Below are 17255 nucleotides of genomic sequence, written 5' to 3' on the forward strand. Positions count from 1 at the left end.
AACTGGTAAAACCTAAAAATTCACGAGAATGAAGAGAAAAGGCCACAGCAAATTCAAACTGATTGGACAAATTTGATGTCTGTTAAATTATGTAAAATGTATACAGTGGTAACCATGTCATACTGTCAATGAAAATACCATTAATATGATACTGCTACTGCACAGTATCTACCCTTTATACACTATGGGTCCCATGGGGTTTATACAAGTATTTATAATCTGTGAGATTGGGAAAAAACAAACTAGCCACCTTTGACCTTTGCCTCTGACCATCAGTGACAATCTTTTTACACTCTTCGTTCCTCCTACCAACATTTCCTCTGAAGTTGTCCAATTATACGTAGGCCTGTACAAGAAGTACTCATTAATAAAAGGAATTAGCTTTAATCAAAGGAACACCTAGAACAGTTATAAATCTCTAATTGTGTGGAATATAATTTACAAAAAAAAAAAAAAAACGAGGAAGATACAACACTTGCTTACTTTCAGTCAGGCAGATAATTACCAAAGTATTACTTTTGCGTTCTGGGGGCAAATTATGTAAAACTGCCTCAATAGTCCAGTGAAGGATCTCATAAGAAGTACGTCCATGATATACAATAATATAAAATGTTATCATTTCAAACATCCATGTAGCTTGAACTGGTTCAATTCTCCTTGGTTAGTTCACTATCACCGTCCGTTACTGTGATGTTGTCGTTTTGATCAAAGGTGTGCTGTCTCAGTGCTTGCATGCTGTATGCCCACGCTCTGTCCACACCGTGTCCCTCAATCCTGCATGGCGTCCATTCAGTGAAGGGAAAACGACCAGCTACCACTAAGGCATCATCAGGAAGCTCAGCCTGCAACTTCTGCTGCAACAATGAAAGCTGAGAAACACAAAAGCACAATACCAAATGACTGCAATACTTTTATACAGAAATGTACTGAAACTGACCCAAAACAATTAATCCGATTGCAACTGCACCTCAAACATACTGACACATTTTTGGATATTAGGAATATACAAAAATGTGGTAAAGTAATGGCACAGTTTTTTTTTTTTTTTTTACAAATTGCAATCTTCAGCTGAAACAGAGACAAGACTTTCTGTGTCTCCCCTGGTTTTAAATGAGGTCACTCTAATACTGTAATTACTATACTACTCACCACGCTAGGAGCCAAAAACACTGTGATGTTCTTGCATTTCGTCATGTCGACCTGTGAGGACATACAAAGCAATTGGTAAATAGGCATATAACTGTAGGAACAATTGGAATAAAATAAATATGCTGATCCCATGTAAAAGGCATATGCTTTTTTACTATTTAGATGGCTTTCTCGGAGTCTGTAGTTACTAAAAGATTTACTCCCTGACCAATTGAACCAAATGTTGGTGTAACTGAGGTGTAGCAACTGAGTAACTAAGGAGTGTTACTAAGGCCATAACACAAATATAAAATGGCAAACCTTCCAAAGATCCTCCCGTCGGTATGACACCTTTTCATGATGGCCTGCTCTCCACGCATGGAAACGGGACAGACTAACAAGCCAGGGGTTGAGCTCATATCCAATAGCAGGAGTGAAACCCTGCCGATGGGCTTCCAAGACCTTAAGAGACCACAGTCAAAACCAATTGTTCACCAGTGCAAGAGGAAGGAGACCAAATGTCCTGATTATGCTTACAATGCGGCCATCACCAGACCCCAAATCCACAAGGCCTCCCTTTCGACCTCTCAGCAATGTCATAACATTATTCACTTGAGCTTTGCTGGCGGGCATGTAAGGGACCTGAAAGATAGTTGAAATAGCTTCTGATAAAAAAAACTTATAGTACAAGAAAAATGTTATAATAACTTATTCATAATGTTGATGATGATTTAGATCATACCTGTAGCTTCAATGGAACTTTCCGGAAGCCAGGCTGGATGATTCCCACCCACATTGCATATACAGCAAGGCCAGTGCCTGCAGCAATCTGAGCAACACCCCATCCGCCGAGGTTTCTCGTCTTAAAATCAGCAAGGGCCTGATCCGGTGCGTCGTCATCATCCATCCCTGTATAACATGTGTTAGGAGATTATACTAAAATTTACAGGGAAAGGGTTTTGATATATATCTTCTCTTGGCTGTGTGAAATAGTATACTACTTGGCAGAGGAGCTCTCTCTACACACAAACAGTACAGTATATAAACCAATCTGGTGGCTCTGCACAGTGGTTGCAGACTAGACCTCCATTTATTATTACATAAATCCCTCGTTAGTTTCTTCTTCACAGTGTGGTTTTTCATTCATATTTTTCTTCTACACTCAAGATAGCCACGTTAACAAACATACCTTGGATGCATACAGTGTGTTGTCAATATAATGCATCTTCATGCTTTAAGTGGATCAGCTGATGGCTGGCAGTCTGAATATAAACCTGCAAAAACAATCGAGTAGCACACAACTGAGCACTATACTGGTATAGAGAAGGTGCAGATGTATGTTTCAAACACATCCTTGTGTTACTCATGTTTCATTTCTTCCCATATCGGCGGACAGTAAAATCTGGTGGTCATTTTATTAATCTTAAGAGATACTATTATGTTACAATTAACGTTATAGATCTTTTTAAATCACTAACCTTTGATATGTCGGTCCCTTTGTTACTTCGAATTACCTTAGGCGTGAAATGTAACGTACTTCTTTCTTATAACCTGTCACTGAGGTAAATGCTCATCTGTGACAAACGGTCAAAATAATTGACCTGCAGGAGTGCGGTCGGACACATTACTCCGTCGGACCGCTCCATCTGCGAAATATTCCGTATATACGAGGTTACTTACATTAGTTCCGGAAGTGCGAACAAGCAGCATGTTTCCATGGGGAAAAAAATAGATGCACATACCTGTACTCTATTCTTCTTAATGCCACCGTTTTCTTTGGTTATTTGTTTTATTTATTGTTATTTATACTGCATATTTATATATTAATTTATATTTACAAATTATCACACTTGAAAAAAAAAAATCCTTCCCCTTTGTTTTCATGATTGCAATGTAAATGTATGTGTAATGCCAATAAAGCCTATAGAGTTGAATTGAAGCTATGCGTCACAGGATAAAAGCACTCCAGCTTTTGTGCAGGTATAGTGGCTCTCTGAATAATAATAAGGATAAGGATTGTTGCCATTCCCTGGCACTTGTATGGGAAGTAGTTTATGTTGTCTGTTCCCCTGACTTTCCTTTGTCCTTCCCCCTTTTGCACCATTTTTTATACAGCATTTTAAACATGTTGTAAAAAGCTTATTCCAAAATCAGTGCACACACACACACACCAAAACAAAGGTACAAGACTTTTATTTTTTAGAACACAGATATACATATAACAATAATTTATCCTCATGGTCTGATATTATAGCGTATGATTTATCAGATAAACTCAGATATTTTCTGTAAAAAGGTCAGAGAAATAATGGGTATCAAAACCCTTAACGATTAAACTGATCTCAGACCAAAAGACAATTGATACAAAGAAGAAGTGTAATGTCCATATTCAAAGAAGAACTGTCCAGGTCAGTCGCTGTCAGCGTCATCACTGATGATCCCTTGCAGGTTGGCCCAGTCTGATATTCTTCTGCGCTTCGTCTGTGGTTTGTTTTCCTGTTCACTTTCAGAACCCGAGTTCAGTGTACGCTTATATGCAGAGGATGGAGGGTTCTGTTGTTGCTGCCGTGCTAAGGCTCCGCTGCGCCTGGGGCGACCTGAGAAACATATCCACATCTGAGGGTCTCATTCAATATTTTCATATTTTGCATGTGCTATAAAATCATAATCAATACTAGTGATTCAATCACTTGAAATCTTTGCAACAATAACATTTCTATAGCACTTCTTGACCCATTATGATATAATCCACACATATAGGTGCTATTACTTTGCAGTATGTGACAGTTTATCGTTTGAGAAAGTACTAAATGTAAAAGCAATTTTTTTACAGTGCTGACTATGTTTACTTCCAATGGGCATATGCAACACATATTGAATGTTTGCAGATTCCTCAACCCTATAATTGCCAAGCCCAATTCATTCATCTTCATTTTTACAAATCGTATTAAAATTACTTGTAAAAGCAATTGGATTTTCCTGTTCACACCTCAGTGAAAATAAACAATGAAATTACAGTACAGTACAAATAAGAGACATGCACAGAAAATCATTTGGATAAAAAAAACCCAAAACGACTATATCTCAAAGCAAGGGGATGTTTGGAAGTCGCAACTGCACAAGCCTGAGATTTTAGCAGATGGGAACCAAAAAAACTGTTGTTTATTTTCATTATAAATATGTCTGTTAATAATTTTTCCGATTAAACATTTAGTGTATGAAATATCAAAAAATTGTGAAAAACACACATTGTCTTCAAAAGGAATGTCTTCAAAATGCTTCTTGTGTCACAAAAGTCCAAAAACCCATCTAACTTTCATTAATGACAAAGAAAAGCAGCAAATACTTGTATTCAATGGCGTATTTGCTTAAAAAAAGACTGAAACAATAACCGATTACCAAAATGGTTGGCTTTCAATTTTCGTTCCATCTACCAATCGAATAATCAGCCAATAGTTAGGGTTCTGAAATAGTCTCTGTTTTTTCCTTTCCTCTTACAGTGAATAAGAACCTCTGCTTGGTTACAAGAAAATGACGACACCTGGAAGGCATTTAGTAATGGATGAAAACACCCAAGAAAAGAACAAAAAATTACCTTGTGTGGCAATGATGTTGCTGACATCAAGTGCAGCGAGTTCCTGTGTCTCCTCTCTCTTCATTCGGGCTTTTTTACATTTCTCAATAGATGCGTTGCCTGTGTGAAAACACATACATACATGTAGTAATACAATCAAATGAAGGTTTGTGTTTTAAGAGGCCCACATACCGCCCAGACTCAAACCAACGGCCAACTGCCTTCATCCGACCACTCTGTTGCCCCTTGTCTGACCCGTTTGGCAGAAAAGTTGCATTGAAACATACCACCTCTACTACTGCCAACTACACAGCAGCATGTACATTCTGCACTTGCATGAGATGCAGTAAATCTTCGTAACATCAGGTGGCGCTAGTCTCGTGCCAGTGATCCAAAACATGAAAACAGGAAATGACGGTGTAGCCCATCGATTGTCAGAAAAAAACAAAGTGCACACAGTATTGGCTCAGTATTCGTTTGACCTGAGAAGACGTTTGTGGAATACAATACTTGGCATTACGTGAAAGATCATTATGGCTGAGCTGATGGTCGCTCTGTCTGCTCTCGGGCTCGTTATTATACGAAGACGTCGCAGGAGGGAAAAAGTGGTATGTTTACCGTCGTCACCCTGCTGGAAAAACCAGCATAGACCAGCACCAGAATCAGCACCAAAACTAGACATATGCTGGTCTTGCTGGTGACTGGTCACCATTTGTTCCAGAACTTGTCCCAGCCTCCCCAAACGTTTCAGATGTGTTTAGGACCAGTGTGTTCCTGCCTTTAAGCTTATCTATCGTTCTTTTAAAAGCACAACAAACCAAAAACATCTCACTGTACAGTATTTGACCAAATGTAGAGAAAGGGAGAAATTGAAAGTCTATTAAAAGGTGACTATGTTACCACTGACCATGGACACCAAGATCTTCAAGCTCCTTCTTCAGGACCGCTACCTGGGAGCGAATAGATTTACAGCCACCGAGGAGCTTCTTGTAGTTCCGCCTCACACCACAGAGAGAAATGTAGCGTTTGAGCCTCAAAACGGTTTTGTTGTTATCCTGCGGAAGAAAGTGAAACATTCATTCTACAGTTACCCAATGTGCACCTATGATGTTTTATCTTGCACTTCGTCTCTCAACGCTATTCACAACACTCGGGGCAGCCGAGGGAATTTAGTTGCATCTTCAATCAACATGAAGGATAGACAAGCATAAAGGATTGGTCACAAGCAGACACAAAATATTTCAGCTCCTCTTTTCTAATTTGTAAGTTGAGCTACTCAGTTTGGTCTTTTTGAATATTTCCTGTTCCTGAACATCCACAGTGCATGACACCATAGTCATGGGCTCACCTTTTCACTTTTGGCACTTGTCTCCTTTTTCACAGTTTTCTTCTTTTTGTTATCTTCTGTATTTTCTTTCCCTTTGGCCTCTTCTTCCTCCACAGAGGGAAGTGATGATGAATCAGAGTCTGGGTCGTCATTTTTCTTTTCCACTGAAACTTTATCTTCTGCATAATACAACATACAGTCAAATCAAGTCAGTGATTAGTGACTATGTAAATGAGCAAACATTTATGTATGGGATAGGGAAGTATAAAGTTTACATAGTCACCTTTTTCACTGTCGTCTGAGGAATTGTTGTCGTTGATTTTGTCACTCTTTTCTGACCCGCTGTCTGAGTCCGAATCATTCTCTTCATCACTATGTGCTTTTTCCTTTCCTTTCTTTGTATTGCTGCTTCCTGTCTGTCCATTCTTTTTAGTACTTGCTTTCTTTTTTCCCTTCTCTTTTGGACTGGCATCAGAGTTACTCTCATCCCCTCCTTCTTCAGACTCGTTCCTTTTCTCATCGGACGACTCCTGTTTACCGTTTCCATTGGTCTTTCGCTGAGATTTTTTCACCTCTTTTACTTCATCCTCAGATTCAGATTTTACTTGCTCTTCCTCTTCACTCTCCTCACTACCTGTTTTATGGTCCTCTTTATCCTCTGATTCTGTCAGTAACCAGGCAAAACAGACAACATTTCAACAGAGCAACAAAACCACAATAAAAACAAATATTCACACTCTGGCTAACACAGACAAGGCCAGGAAAACATAACTATCGACTGAGGGAGATTATCTGAAATGGTACTGCATAAGAAGTCTGGTTCTAAGTGCAAAAGCCGATCTGCCAACATTGTGACCACTGGTACTCAGGGTTCCCATCCCTCCTTAAACATCAAACTCAAGGAATCAAAATGTAACTTCATGACAACAGATGGTCGAATGTTGAGTCTCATCTGCAGGTCATCAATGCCGGCTTTTTCTATTGACCTCCGACCCAAGCTGCCAACCCACGGCATCAGTCTTTGACGACCTGCAGATGAGACTAAACGGTCAACGACGGCTATCAACATGGCATTGTGTGAGACATGGATCATGGTTTATTGCTGTCAAAACAATGAGAATTTGTATGTGTTACGAGTGTGCTGCTGTGTCACACTGATGAAAGAAAACTGCCAGGGACACACAGACAGCCAACAAAATGAAGCCTTTACAATAATGTTTAGTAAAAAAAAAAATGAAAACAAGACAAAAAAAACGAATAAAAAGTGTTGTCCTTAATGCAATAAGTCACATCATTATTATCACGTTTTACCCCGAGTAACTGGAAACAAGAACATGCTATAGATTATTAAAAATACAGGTATCAAAATGCATGAAAAAAACTAAAAAAAAAAAAAAAAAAAGTAATTCACTACCTGATGATGAGCTTGATTTACGCCGGGATTTCCTTGCTGTGGATTCAACTTCATCTTCTCCCCCGCTTACCACCTCGTCATTTTTCCTTTCTCTCTTCCTTTCGCTCTGGAGCTTCTTGGTCTCCACTTCACTTCCATATTCTTCATTGTCCTAGCAGGACAAAAAATATGTTGAATGATGATGTTGATCTTGGTAATATCGACAGGAGTAAGAAATGATCCTCTACAAAAATCCAAAACACAAAACAACATCAGCTGGGGATAGATACCTGCATTTTGATCAGTTCCTCTTGAATCACCTGTTTCATGAAGATTTTGGCCTCTGGACTTAATGATTGACATTGAACTTGTGCCAGATATCGCTTTTTTAGAATTCGAAAGGTCAGCGTGCTGGAAAAAAAACATTTGAATTGATTTAAATACAAACTAAGACATACATTTGACAATGATAACAATTAAATATACAAACATTATACTGAGTGCCTGATTTAAACAGATGAAAATGATGTCATTTTGCAGGCGTAACTTTTAGTCAAATTTCGACTATCTAGATCCCAACTAATGCAACAGGCATCTGATATCGGCCTTAAACAGATATATTGGTATCTGCAAAGAAGTTGTCTGATATGTGCAGATATGAAACATGGGGAAAATCAGGTACCCAAAAAACTGTTTGAAGGTACAAAATGTGGCAGGGTCCGCCAAATAGAGACAAAGTAAAACAGTATGAAATCGTGTTATCTTTTAGGGTCAGTTTGTCTATTCAATCATGAAAACAAGAAAGGTTGTTAAGGCATAAAAAAATCTGCCAATTAAGATCTTTCGCTTCTGATTACATTTATTCCCTAAAACTACATAGTGCACTTTTTAAAGTGAAAACGATCCTGCCTCTGTCACATATATTTGTCACAAGAGTTTGATAACTGCAATTGAGGGATTATTGCAAAACCTGTGTGTATCGGCCATTGGCTGGTATATTGATATCAGAATTTATCGCTCCCTTACATTGGTATCGGCATTGTCCCGATAACTGAGAATCAGTCGGGCTGTACGACAATAAAGTTTTAATTGCTGTGAATATATTCGTCATGTTGATGTTCACCATTCATTTCATAGAGGAACTCTTTTTTGTAGTGCTTCCAAAAACCAAAAAGAGAAACTAAATTAAAATCACTAAAAAGGAGGCTGGCACATCACTGGACACACTTTCAGCAAAAAAACCTACCAACCAAAAAGGCTGGCACACTCAGCCATTGTTCCACTCCACCAGCAAGTGTCGTTTGCCTGCCAGTCACACCGACACTGAAGTTTTGACAAAGCCAGCTCGGTCGCGTGAAGTTGAACGTTTGAGGATGACTTACCTCAGCATTATTAACCTGCGTCACACGTGTTTTGCCTTATTATCGTACAAGTAGCACATTGACATTACAGTGTCGCAATGTGGCGTTAAAAACGAAACAAGCAGCTGGTCTGAGAAATAGACAGCAGTGTTTAATAAGGTGTGTGCTAACGTCAGAGGGGTTTTCACTGTTAATTGCCATGTAGACCATTTAGTCAGCATCAATTACCTCTGAACACACACATTCACAGCCAAAGGTCAGTGCTCTTACTCATACAGCTCTTTGTAAAACAAGCTCTGGAGGCTCCAGCTGTACCTGAGGTCTGGCTCATCACGGAGTTGACTGCACACAAACCTGCGGAGATTTCTCGTCTCTTTCTCGGACAACATCACTTCAAACTTCGGTGATGTCTTTTTGGCGGCTACCCGGAACGTAGCCGGACGTGACGTCGACAATCGCCACGCCCCTTCACAATAAAAATAAAACTTGCCCCTTCATCAGAAATAAAGTTAGTTTACTATTTTTTTTTTTCTAAAATAATTTTTTGTGAGCTTTGAGTTATAATCATCAATGGTAAAAACACAACTTTAAACTTTATGCTAGAGGTCATGATATAATTTCCTGATATCAGTATACATGTTATGATTTCAATGGGAATGTTTTATCCACAATTGTAGTTTTTCTTTTAAAAGACTTTATGATTTAACATATTTCATAAACCCTCAGAAAAAGAAAGATTATGTACATGATGATATATAACCACATTTTTTAAAGGAACACACACTGTCAACATTTTGTCAATGATTAAATGGGTAATTGTTTGATTGATAAGGCCATTTGAAAGAGAATGGACAACATCTTATGTCTCAGTACATGTATAAGTAAAATATAATTGCACTGCATGATTTATGGGTTGTATTCACGTGGTTGAATGCACTTATTGCAAGTCGCTTTTGATAAAAGCATCAGCTAATTTTTTTATTTGATGTAAAACTTATAATGAATACAAATATTGTCAATAAGAAACACACCAGCTAAAGTCATTTGTGTAATGTAATAATAACAGTACATTAATACTTAATAACATACAAATAATCCATGGTACTGTTGAGCATCTGTTAAGATCAGCAGTTTTTAAATGAAAAAAAAGGCTCTGGAGAATATCAAGCTTGCATGGTAAATAATATCCTGTTGGTAACTTCTGATTGTTTTCTGTAACATGCATCACACATTAGGGAAATAAGGAGAAAAAAAATGAGACGACACACATAAAGATGGATTTCCCAAGTAATTTATTCAGAACATTCCCATGACCACTACTGGACGGAAGTTTTATTAGTGCATATTTTAAAAAGGTATTCCAAGGTGACTTTCATAAACGTTCTGAGATACATATTGCTCTCATTTGTTTTCAGTATTCAGAGTGATTAGATTTACACAAGACACCAGTGAAAAAATATGTATCCTCTCCCTGAGGAAAATAAAAATACAACCAAGTATTAATTGCCTTTCTCGTCACTGTGTGTCCAATTACCTTGAGCAAGTTTCAGTGGTTTGGTAGAAGACATAAAGTGAAAGATCATGGCTCAGAATAAAACAATATCAAAGAAATGGTCATGGTTCCTCTTGAAACTTTAAACTGAAATGTAAGTTCACCATTAAGTCATTTACAGGAGCAAATTGAAAAGCGGACGTGTGCCATATAGTGCATCGTATTATCCCAAAAAATTAAACCTCACTTGAGCACTAATTAAACACGAAGATTGCATACAATACGTTAAATACCAAACAATAAATTAGGTTCATAAATTAATTAATAAAAAACATCTCGAAGCAACAGCAGTAATAATTTAAATAAAGAAAAAGGAGCTGCTCAACAATCTCATTCTTAGATGACCTCACTAAAAATGGCTACTCAGTCTTATTCCAGTGTTAACACATCGAACCTAACTTGACTTTCCTCTGTACATCGGGCAGCATACATCGGTCCAACTTATGAAAAAGGCAACAGATGTTTCAGGACCTGAATAACCAGACTGACACAGTGTTTCCTACAAGTCACACACAGAGGAGGGAGCCAGTGCATATCGTTAACAGCCACATTAACAGTGGGCTGTCTGCTCGAGGAATAAAATCTACCTATAGGTGCAGGAGGTTCCTTAACATTTGCAAAGTCATGTCTATGCCAGTTTCACATCCCAGGTCATTTTACACATTTCCTATTTAAATAATGTACACAATTTGTTTTCTTGTAAACAGAAGCATTTTTCATCTCCAGACGAGTCGTACTTCAATTACAAATCAGCCATCAACCCTTTCATTTCTGCAGTGACACAACTAATAACTATCAACCTATTGCTCTGATCAAAACCATCTTTCAGTCTGCTCGCATCCAACAGGAAAAGTCTCATGTTTTTCACATTATCAGTCTTTATACACAGTTTGCTGACCGTGCCCTCTCTCATCGTGCATTATATGCCTCCTGACGTGGATCCGTCTTACTCGCCTGTCCCCTCCCACAGCACCCTCTTCCTCCGATTGGCCAGCTCCCAGTGATGACCCCGAGCCTCTTGAATCTAAAAGGTGTAAGCCTCCTGGACCAGATCCCCTGCCGTTCTCATAAATGAGGATATTGAGGGTTTCTTCAAAGATTCGAGCCTCAGGAAATTCAACCTAAAAAACACAGATGAAGTTGATGATAACAGAGGAAACTGCAAGTGTGGCAAAGCAAAACAAATGTTTTTTTCCAGCTCAGAAATACACCTTTGCTATAAGGAAACTTATCACAACATCACCCCACACTGTTGCAGTCACCCTTAAGTGTAGCTGTGAATAATATAACAGTAAAACCAGAAGACTTGGTGATTCGCCTTCCAGTAGTGAGCTGGACAAAAGTCAGTTAGCTATTTCAATTTCCCTGACTCTTAAAGCACTGGTTTAAGGCGTCAGCGTTCACATTGTGACATGCTTACTTTGGTCTGCTTCTTCTCTGTGGCGTAGACAATGGATGTGCAGCATACTTCAGCAATCTTGCGGCCTTCACCGTAGAAAGACCAACAGCAGATTTCATCCCCCAGCACATCTTTGACAAACAGGACGCGTCCGTTAAATCGCAGCACAAGTTTGTCAAAGAGTTCGATGTTCTTCAGCAGGTTATCGTCAGAGTTGCTGATCACAGGGAGAGACAAAGAGTAGAGAATTATCTACTGAGAGGATTATCAAGAACTTGGCAGTCCAAATGTGCAAAGTGAAGCTAAAAGAAGTAAAGGTCAGGTGCACAGTCAGCCTTTATGTTTACCTGGTGTAAGAGTACTTGTTGTTTCCTCTGTTGTTCTGCAATTTTACGACCGGCTGTAGAGACAAAAAACAGGAATAAATTGTGGTCATTGTACGTAAGGGCACAAAGAACCGCATTCACCAAGAGAAGTAGCTAAAAAAAGAAATACATTCTTAATTTATAAACTACTGATACACTTTGTCTTGAGAACCAAACACAAAAAACAACAGCAGACAATAATTCAGGTTTCACAGCTGCATACCTTACAAACACTTTAGTCAGGGGTCCATTTGATTAAAGTTAAACTTACCTTTCTACAAGTAGCAATCATCTTCTGTTCTTCTTTAGCCGAAGTGATCATGGGGATGCGACACACACTCTCAAAGACATCCTTTTGTTTCTGGCGGCAAACGAAGAAAATACATTGAAATACATCTGCAACGAACATCGCTCATAAAATATCAACTACTAATCAGGTCTATTTAATGGGAAAAATAACAAGACGCAAGGGTCTTATTAGTGGTGTCATTAGGTTTCTTGTTTAATTCTGCAGAAATAGTGTTACACGGTTAACCGATACTAGAAAGGTACCGCGATACCCAGCCGTTAAGAACAATACTTTTTCACATTTTATTAGTATCGGTACTTTATGACGTTTGTGCAACAGCGGGGCAGCGTGTCTGTGTGCAGCTTCTCTCTGCTTCCTCACTGCCTGCAGCCACAGTGGGCGTGGTTTCACGGTGACAGTTTCAGAGCAGAGCGACACAGACGTGTTGGCTACTTTGGTTATTACGGATTTAAAGCATCGTTTACAGACGGGCTTTGTGGTGTCTGTGGGCTTGCTCTTACTGTCGGCAACGTAAGCAAAATATTTCCATATTTCGCTCCGTGCGTCTGCTTTTTCAACAAGCCTAGGACGGTCGGGAGGAGCACTCATGCCACTTTCAGCTGACAGACATGCGGACTTGTTCAAAGAGTTCAAAGAGCTGCAGGTTAGCGATAGATATCCCCCGGATGGAAGTCAAGCAAACTATTTCCACCATCAGAGTTGCAGGAGGCAGTCAGGGGTAAAGCTAACTGTTTAACATTCCAATGTGGTTCCACACAGCTCTGTATGCAAACACAACGTTCACACTGGTAACATGAACTTCATCATAACATGCGCTGGTGTTCACAAGTATGCTGATCAACACCACCACTTATAAATGATCTTTTTTAAGTCCATCAGTACTAGTAATATAATCATAGCATGTATATTTTTGCCAATAATTTATAATATATATTGCAATTTATATTATTAGAAAATGGTCTGGTTAGAGCACAGACCTCCACCAGGTCTGGATCATTCGTGTTGTACTTTAGTGCACTATTGTAGTTTGCAGGCTAATAATCCAGGGTTTGAACTTTATCAACATGAAATGCAGATTGCAAATTTCCCCTTTGTGGGACGAATAAGTATTATCTTATTATATGAATTGCCAGACTTACAGTAAATGTCATTTATGTTCATTATTTTTATGCTGAATAAAATTGTGCTGTTAATGTTTTTCTACTACAAGCACTGAGATTTTAATGGAAAATCAGGTTATTTAGTAATCTCTGAGAGCAAACAAGACAAATGAACAAAACAAGAAGACACTTGTCTTCTTGGATACAGAAGCTATAAAGCTCAGCAGCTTTTACAAAATGTATATTTTTATTTTGACTTTTTAAGTGTTGTAATTAATAAAAACAAATAAATCATTGTAAGTTCCACATTCTGTCATCTGATATTTTATTACTTTTCTTTTGATGATATTCTAGTTTTCCGCCGTGGTATCGTTTCAGTATCGGTATCGAAATATTTCAGGCAGGTATCGTACTGAAGTCATAATTTTGGTATCGTGACAACACTATGCAGAAATGTTAAAAAACCTGTGAGAATTAATCTTAAGATATATAATTGAGAAACCTGGGCAACGCTGTATTTGTGATAGAATTACAGAAGTACGATGGTAATATTTGATTGTACTAATAATGTATAAAACTTGTTACGCTTAAATCTGAATGTGTGTATGTTTGTAGGTGCTTTTGGACACAAACAACACCAGTAATAATCAAAAAGAGAGTCCATTTACCTGCAAGGCAGTGAGGCAGTGCTGGACGAGTCCCTGGACGCGATAGTACTGGGCCTCCTTTAAAACCTCATCCAGCTCTCTGTGGTCCTCTGGAAGCGGTACTGAGCCATCTCGCAGGAAGTTCAGAACGAGTCCAAAATGTTGTCCACTCCTATCCAAAACCACCCAGCCTGGGACAGCAGGAAAAAAAATAGTCTGAGCTACTTTCTTAATTACTTTTGTTACTTTTGTAATAGTGGCCAGTGGCCCAAAGTGTGTACTGTGGATGATGTTCTAGCTTCACCGCTAACAAACATTTAGGACATTAGTGTAAACAGTTTTTAGATTGTGCTTACAGTATCCACAATCATTACCTTTCTGAATCAACATTTTCTTGCAGGGACATTTGAGAAGGCATTGAAGATTACTCCCTGGATTTAGTCAGCTTATCCTTCTGTTCATTACCTCATGTTGAGGTTACATTATTAATTATTTAAGGCTACTATCGACACGCCTTGCCAATCCAGATCATTTTATAAACCGCATCAAGTCCAACTGTATTAAGCCGGAAAAATAACAGTGAGTGCAGACAATCCTGCAGAAAATGGATATAAACCAGGGCACTGATTACGATGAAATAGGAAATCCTACTGAATGACACAGCCCTCAAACAGTAAACAGAAAAGATGTGGATTCAGTGAAGCACTCACTCACCTTCTGAGTCTATTGTAACCTCCGTTCCACCGTTGCATATGCTCCGCAACAGACTGTCCTCCTTGCTTAACGTCTGGACGGTTGTATAATGCAGCGAGCCGCCAACATTTAATTTGACATACTTGCTCCCCAGCAGACCGCGATGTCTGAGCTCCTCTGTGCTGTGGAAGGCAGGCTGGGAAACATCAGATGGGGCCGAGTCAGCAGCATCACTGCCAACTGAAGCCTCAGCAGACATGGGGCTGAGGAGTCACTTCCTGACTGTAACACAGAGGAACAAGACGGGTTGTTTATAGTGCTGGTACCACCTACAGCATGACATATTTACATTACTAGGAAGCTGGAGCATGGTAGAATGGAAAATGGAGCAGGTGCTGTTGCGTGTAAAACTGCTGGACTGTGTGGATTATGATCAGAGTAGATGCAGTCAATTCTGGGTAATTACTGCACACATGAAAGTATTTGTTGACACCTAAATCAAAAAGATGTACTGAGAACTATGCTATAGAAGATGCTGAGAGACTACTACATCCCTTCTTTAATATGATCGATGATAATTCCTTTCACTAAACAAATGTAGGTAGGAAATGAAGCTCTGGGGCATTTATTTCCCAGTATTCAACATTAGATACTAAACAACAGTCTTAATGTAGTCAGATCGATCAACCACACCCTGTCCACACGTCATCTCAGTGGGATACAGGAAGCATGGTCGGAGAAGAAACCTTGAATATAGCAAGTCATTCTACATTAATTAGGAATATGTCCTGCCGAATTGTCCCACATCATATAAACCCATGTACAGCTGAACACAGCTAAGACCTACATGTAGGTGTTTAACTACAATATGTTAACAACAACAACTAAGCAGGCTACAAACACAAGTAGCGTTACCGTCAGCTACAAAATATGAGACTGACGGAGATCAAGTTGAGGCGATAGATGCTAATTTATCAGGCTAATAACTCAAACAACGTTTAGCTATCTTAACAACAAATTGTACGTACCACACTGAACATCCAAGGGAGCTCCAAGAGTGAACCCAGCTGAGCCAAGATGCCTAAATGTGTAAAGTTTTATCAAGCAGCAATCGATATTCAGCTCTCCGGCTAATACGAACAGCCCAAACCACACAAATGAACTTACAACGGAGCTGACATAAACGTTTGACAACTCATTTTAAGCGTCAACAGCCTAGCTAAGACAGAGGTGCTAACAACAGCTAGCCTGTTTTAGTACGCTTTAAGCTAGCAATGCTTTTGTTTTGTGTCGCTTCTTGAGTGAAAAATCTGACACTAGCCATCAAAAAATGCAAACTGCTACATTTGGAACGACCAGTTCCATTGTTGGACATAAAGATTATTACTGAAGCTAATAGGAGAAGCTAAATAGGTCACTCGGAAGCGAAACTAGCACATCTTCTTCCGCTGGTTTCATCTTCTTCTTTCAACACTATGTTAAAAAGCAACTTGTGACTTGAATTACTGCCACCTATCGAGGGCAAGCCGCAAGGACACCAAATAGCATGTATTTAGAGTATATTTGTGTCGCTTCAAGCTGAACAAAAAACAATCACGTTCCAATAGTCTTGATTCCTGGATGTTAAACAATCAAACGTCACACTCCTGTGTTAGCGGACAAAATATAATTTAAAACTCCGCTGTTGTTTTGAAAGGGTTTACCGGAAGTATAATCGTGTAATACTGTCTTCATTGACACCAGGGGGGCCGTTTGACAGGTGACTCGTGTATTTAAGAGTATGCACTGCCTTCTTGTGGTCACAATGGAGAACTTCGACACTAAAAAAAAAAAATTTCCGGCTCATGCAGCAATGCTATTATTTTTTATTATAATCGTTTTGTATACTGTACAGCAGTTAGTTAGTTAGTTAGAAGATGAGACCTGAGTGCATTTGGAGTAACGAGTGTTTACTGCCCTCTGGTGGACACCGCGAGGAACTGCGACTTGAAATATCAAGCTAGCATCGATGCATACATGACAGCTCGCTAACACTTCCGGTTCAGTGTGATTATTACAAAAAGAAGTAGAGCAATAGCATTTGCAATAATTGTATGCATAAACAGTTGGTTTAGCAGCCTTATTCTGGTGTGGCGTTTACCTTATGTGCATATTGAGTGAATGACTTTAGTATCTGGAGTGTTTACTGTCCTCCAGTGGCCACAGTGAGAAACTGCACCACTACAATTACTGACATGCTAACACTTCCAAAGAATACTTTCAAAATACAGTGACCAAACTGAAAAAAAATTATAGAAACGAATGAACAGATTTTATCATTATGTAAGAAAGACAACATAAAAATCACTCTTCATTATGGACAGGTACGTTTTGATTTTCAAATCAGATTACTGAATGGGTTAAACC

The 17255-nt window shown here is 38.9% G+C and overlaps 3 protein-coding genes across 5 annotated transcripts; all 3 read right to left on the reverse strand.

Moving 5' to 3' along the window:
- Positions 1-368: 368 nt before the first annotated feature.
- antkmt (adenine nucleotide translocase lysine methyltransferase) lies at positions 369-2766 on the reverse strand. 2 transcript variants are annotated; one of them, XM_030406611.1, is made up of 7 exons: positions 2607-2766; positions 2318-2402; positions 1871-2037; positions 1666-1770; positions 1450-1590; positions 1150-1200; positions 369-869 (listed from the first exon to the last, which is right to left on the reverse strand). In XM_030406611.1, the coding sequence occupies exons 3-7, from the start codon at positions 2033-2035 to the stop codon at positions 648-650; spliced, it is 684 nt and encodes a 227-aa protein (XP_030262471.1). In that variant the 5' UTR covers positions 2036-2037; positions 2318-2402; positions 2607-2766; the 3' UTR covers positions 369-647. The 2 variants fall into 2 exon arrangements, with proteins under 2 accessions (XP_030262471.1, XP_030262470.1); XM_030406610.1 differs by lacking the exon at positions 2318-2402.
- Positions 2767-3304: 538 nt separating this feature from the next.
- On the reverse strand, positions 3305-9237 carry hirip3 (HIRA interacting protein 3). 2 transcript variants are annotated; one of them, XM_030406476.1, is made up of 9 exons: positions 9099-9237; positions 7713-7833; positions 7444-7594; positions 7124-7131; positions 6313-6589; positions 6051-6208; positions 5610-5757; positions 4724-4822; positions 3305-3725 (listed from the first exon to the last, which is right to left on the reverse strand). In XM_030406476.1, the coding sequence occupies exons 1-9, from the start codon at positions 9170-9172 to the stop codon at positions 3538-3540; spliced, it is 1224 nt and encodes a 407-aa protein (XP_030262336.1). In that variant the 5' UTR covers positions 9173-9237; the 3' UTR covers positions 3305-3537. The 2 variants fall into 2 exon arrangements, with proteins under 2 accessions (XP_030262336.1, XP_030262335.1); XM_030406475.1 differs by lacking the exon at positions 7124-7131 and having other exon boundaries at positions 6313-6693.
- Positions 9238-10058: 821 nt separating this feature from the next.
- kctd13 (potassium channel tetramerization domain containing 13) lies at positions 10059-16338 on the reverse strand. The gene is made up of 7 exons (XM_030408856.1): positions 15878-16338; positions 14871-15131; positions 14178-14347; positions 12371-12460; positions 12082-12134; positions 11756-11951; positions 10059-11456 (listed from the first exon to the last, which is right to left on the reverse strand). The coding sequence occupies exons 2-7, from the start codon at positions 15106-15108 to the stop codon at positions 11208-11210; spliced, it is 996 nt and encodes a 331-aa protein (XP_030264716.1). The 5' UTR covers positions 15109-15131; positions 15878-16338; the 3' UTR covers positions 10059-11207.
- Between the last annotated feature and the right edge of the window lie 917 nt (positions 16339-17255).

This window comes from Sparus aurata, chromosome 23 (assembly GCF_900880675.1).
Source record: "Sparus aurata chromosome 23, fSpaAur1.1, whole genome shotgun sequence".
NCBI lineage: Eukaryota > Metazoa > Chordata > Actinopteri > Spariformes > Sparidae > Sparus > Sparus aurata.

Bases quoted from the DNA above. Each gene is read 5' to 3' on its own strand.
- antkmt (XM_030406610.1), bottom strand. From the start codon at position 2,035: ATGGATGATGACGACGCACCGGATCAGGCCCTTGCTGATTTTAAGACG. The intron at 1,591-1,665 runs GTAAGCATAATC...TGGTCTCTTAAG, and splicing joins GGTCTGGTGATGGCCGCATT to GTCTTGGAAGCCCATCGGCA. The intron at 1,201-1,449 runs GTTTGCCATTTT...ATGTCCTCACAG, and splicing joins GACGGGAGGATCTTTGGAAG to GTCGACATGACGAAATGCAA.
- hirip3 (XM_030406475.1), bottom strand. From the start codon at position 9,172: ATGTTGTCCGAGAAAGAGACGAGAAATCTCCGCAGGTTTGTGTGCAGT. The intron at 7,595-7,712 runs GTATCTATCCCC...TTGTCCTGCTAG, and splicing joins AGGAACTGATCAAAATGCAG to GACAATGAAGAATATGGAAG. The intron at 5,758-6,050 runs GTGAGCCCATGA...TTTCTTCCGCAG, and splicing joins CAAGTGCCAAAAGTGAAAAG to GATAACAACAAAACCGTTTT.
- kctd13 (XM_030408856.1), bottom strand. From the start codon at position 15,108: ATGTCTGCTGAGGCTTCAGTTGGCAGTGATGCTGCTGACTCGGCCCCA. The intron at 12,461-14,177 runs GTAAATGGACTC...GTTTGCCGCCAG, and splicing joins ACTGCCTCACTGCCTTGCAG to AAACAAAAGGATGTCTTTGA. The intron at 12,135-12,370 runs GTAAGTTTAACT...TTGTCTCTACAG, and splicing joins TGATTGCTACTTGTAGAAAG to CCGGTCGTAAAATTGCAGAA.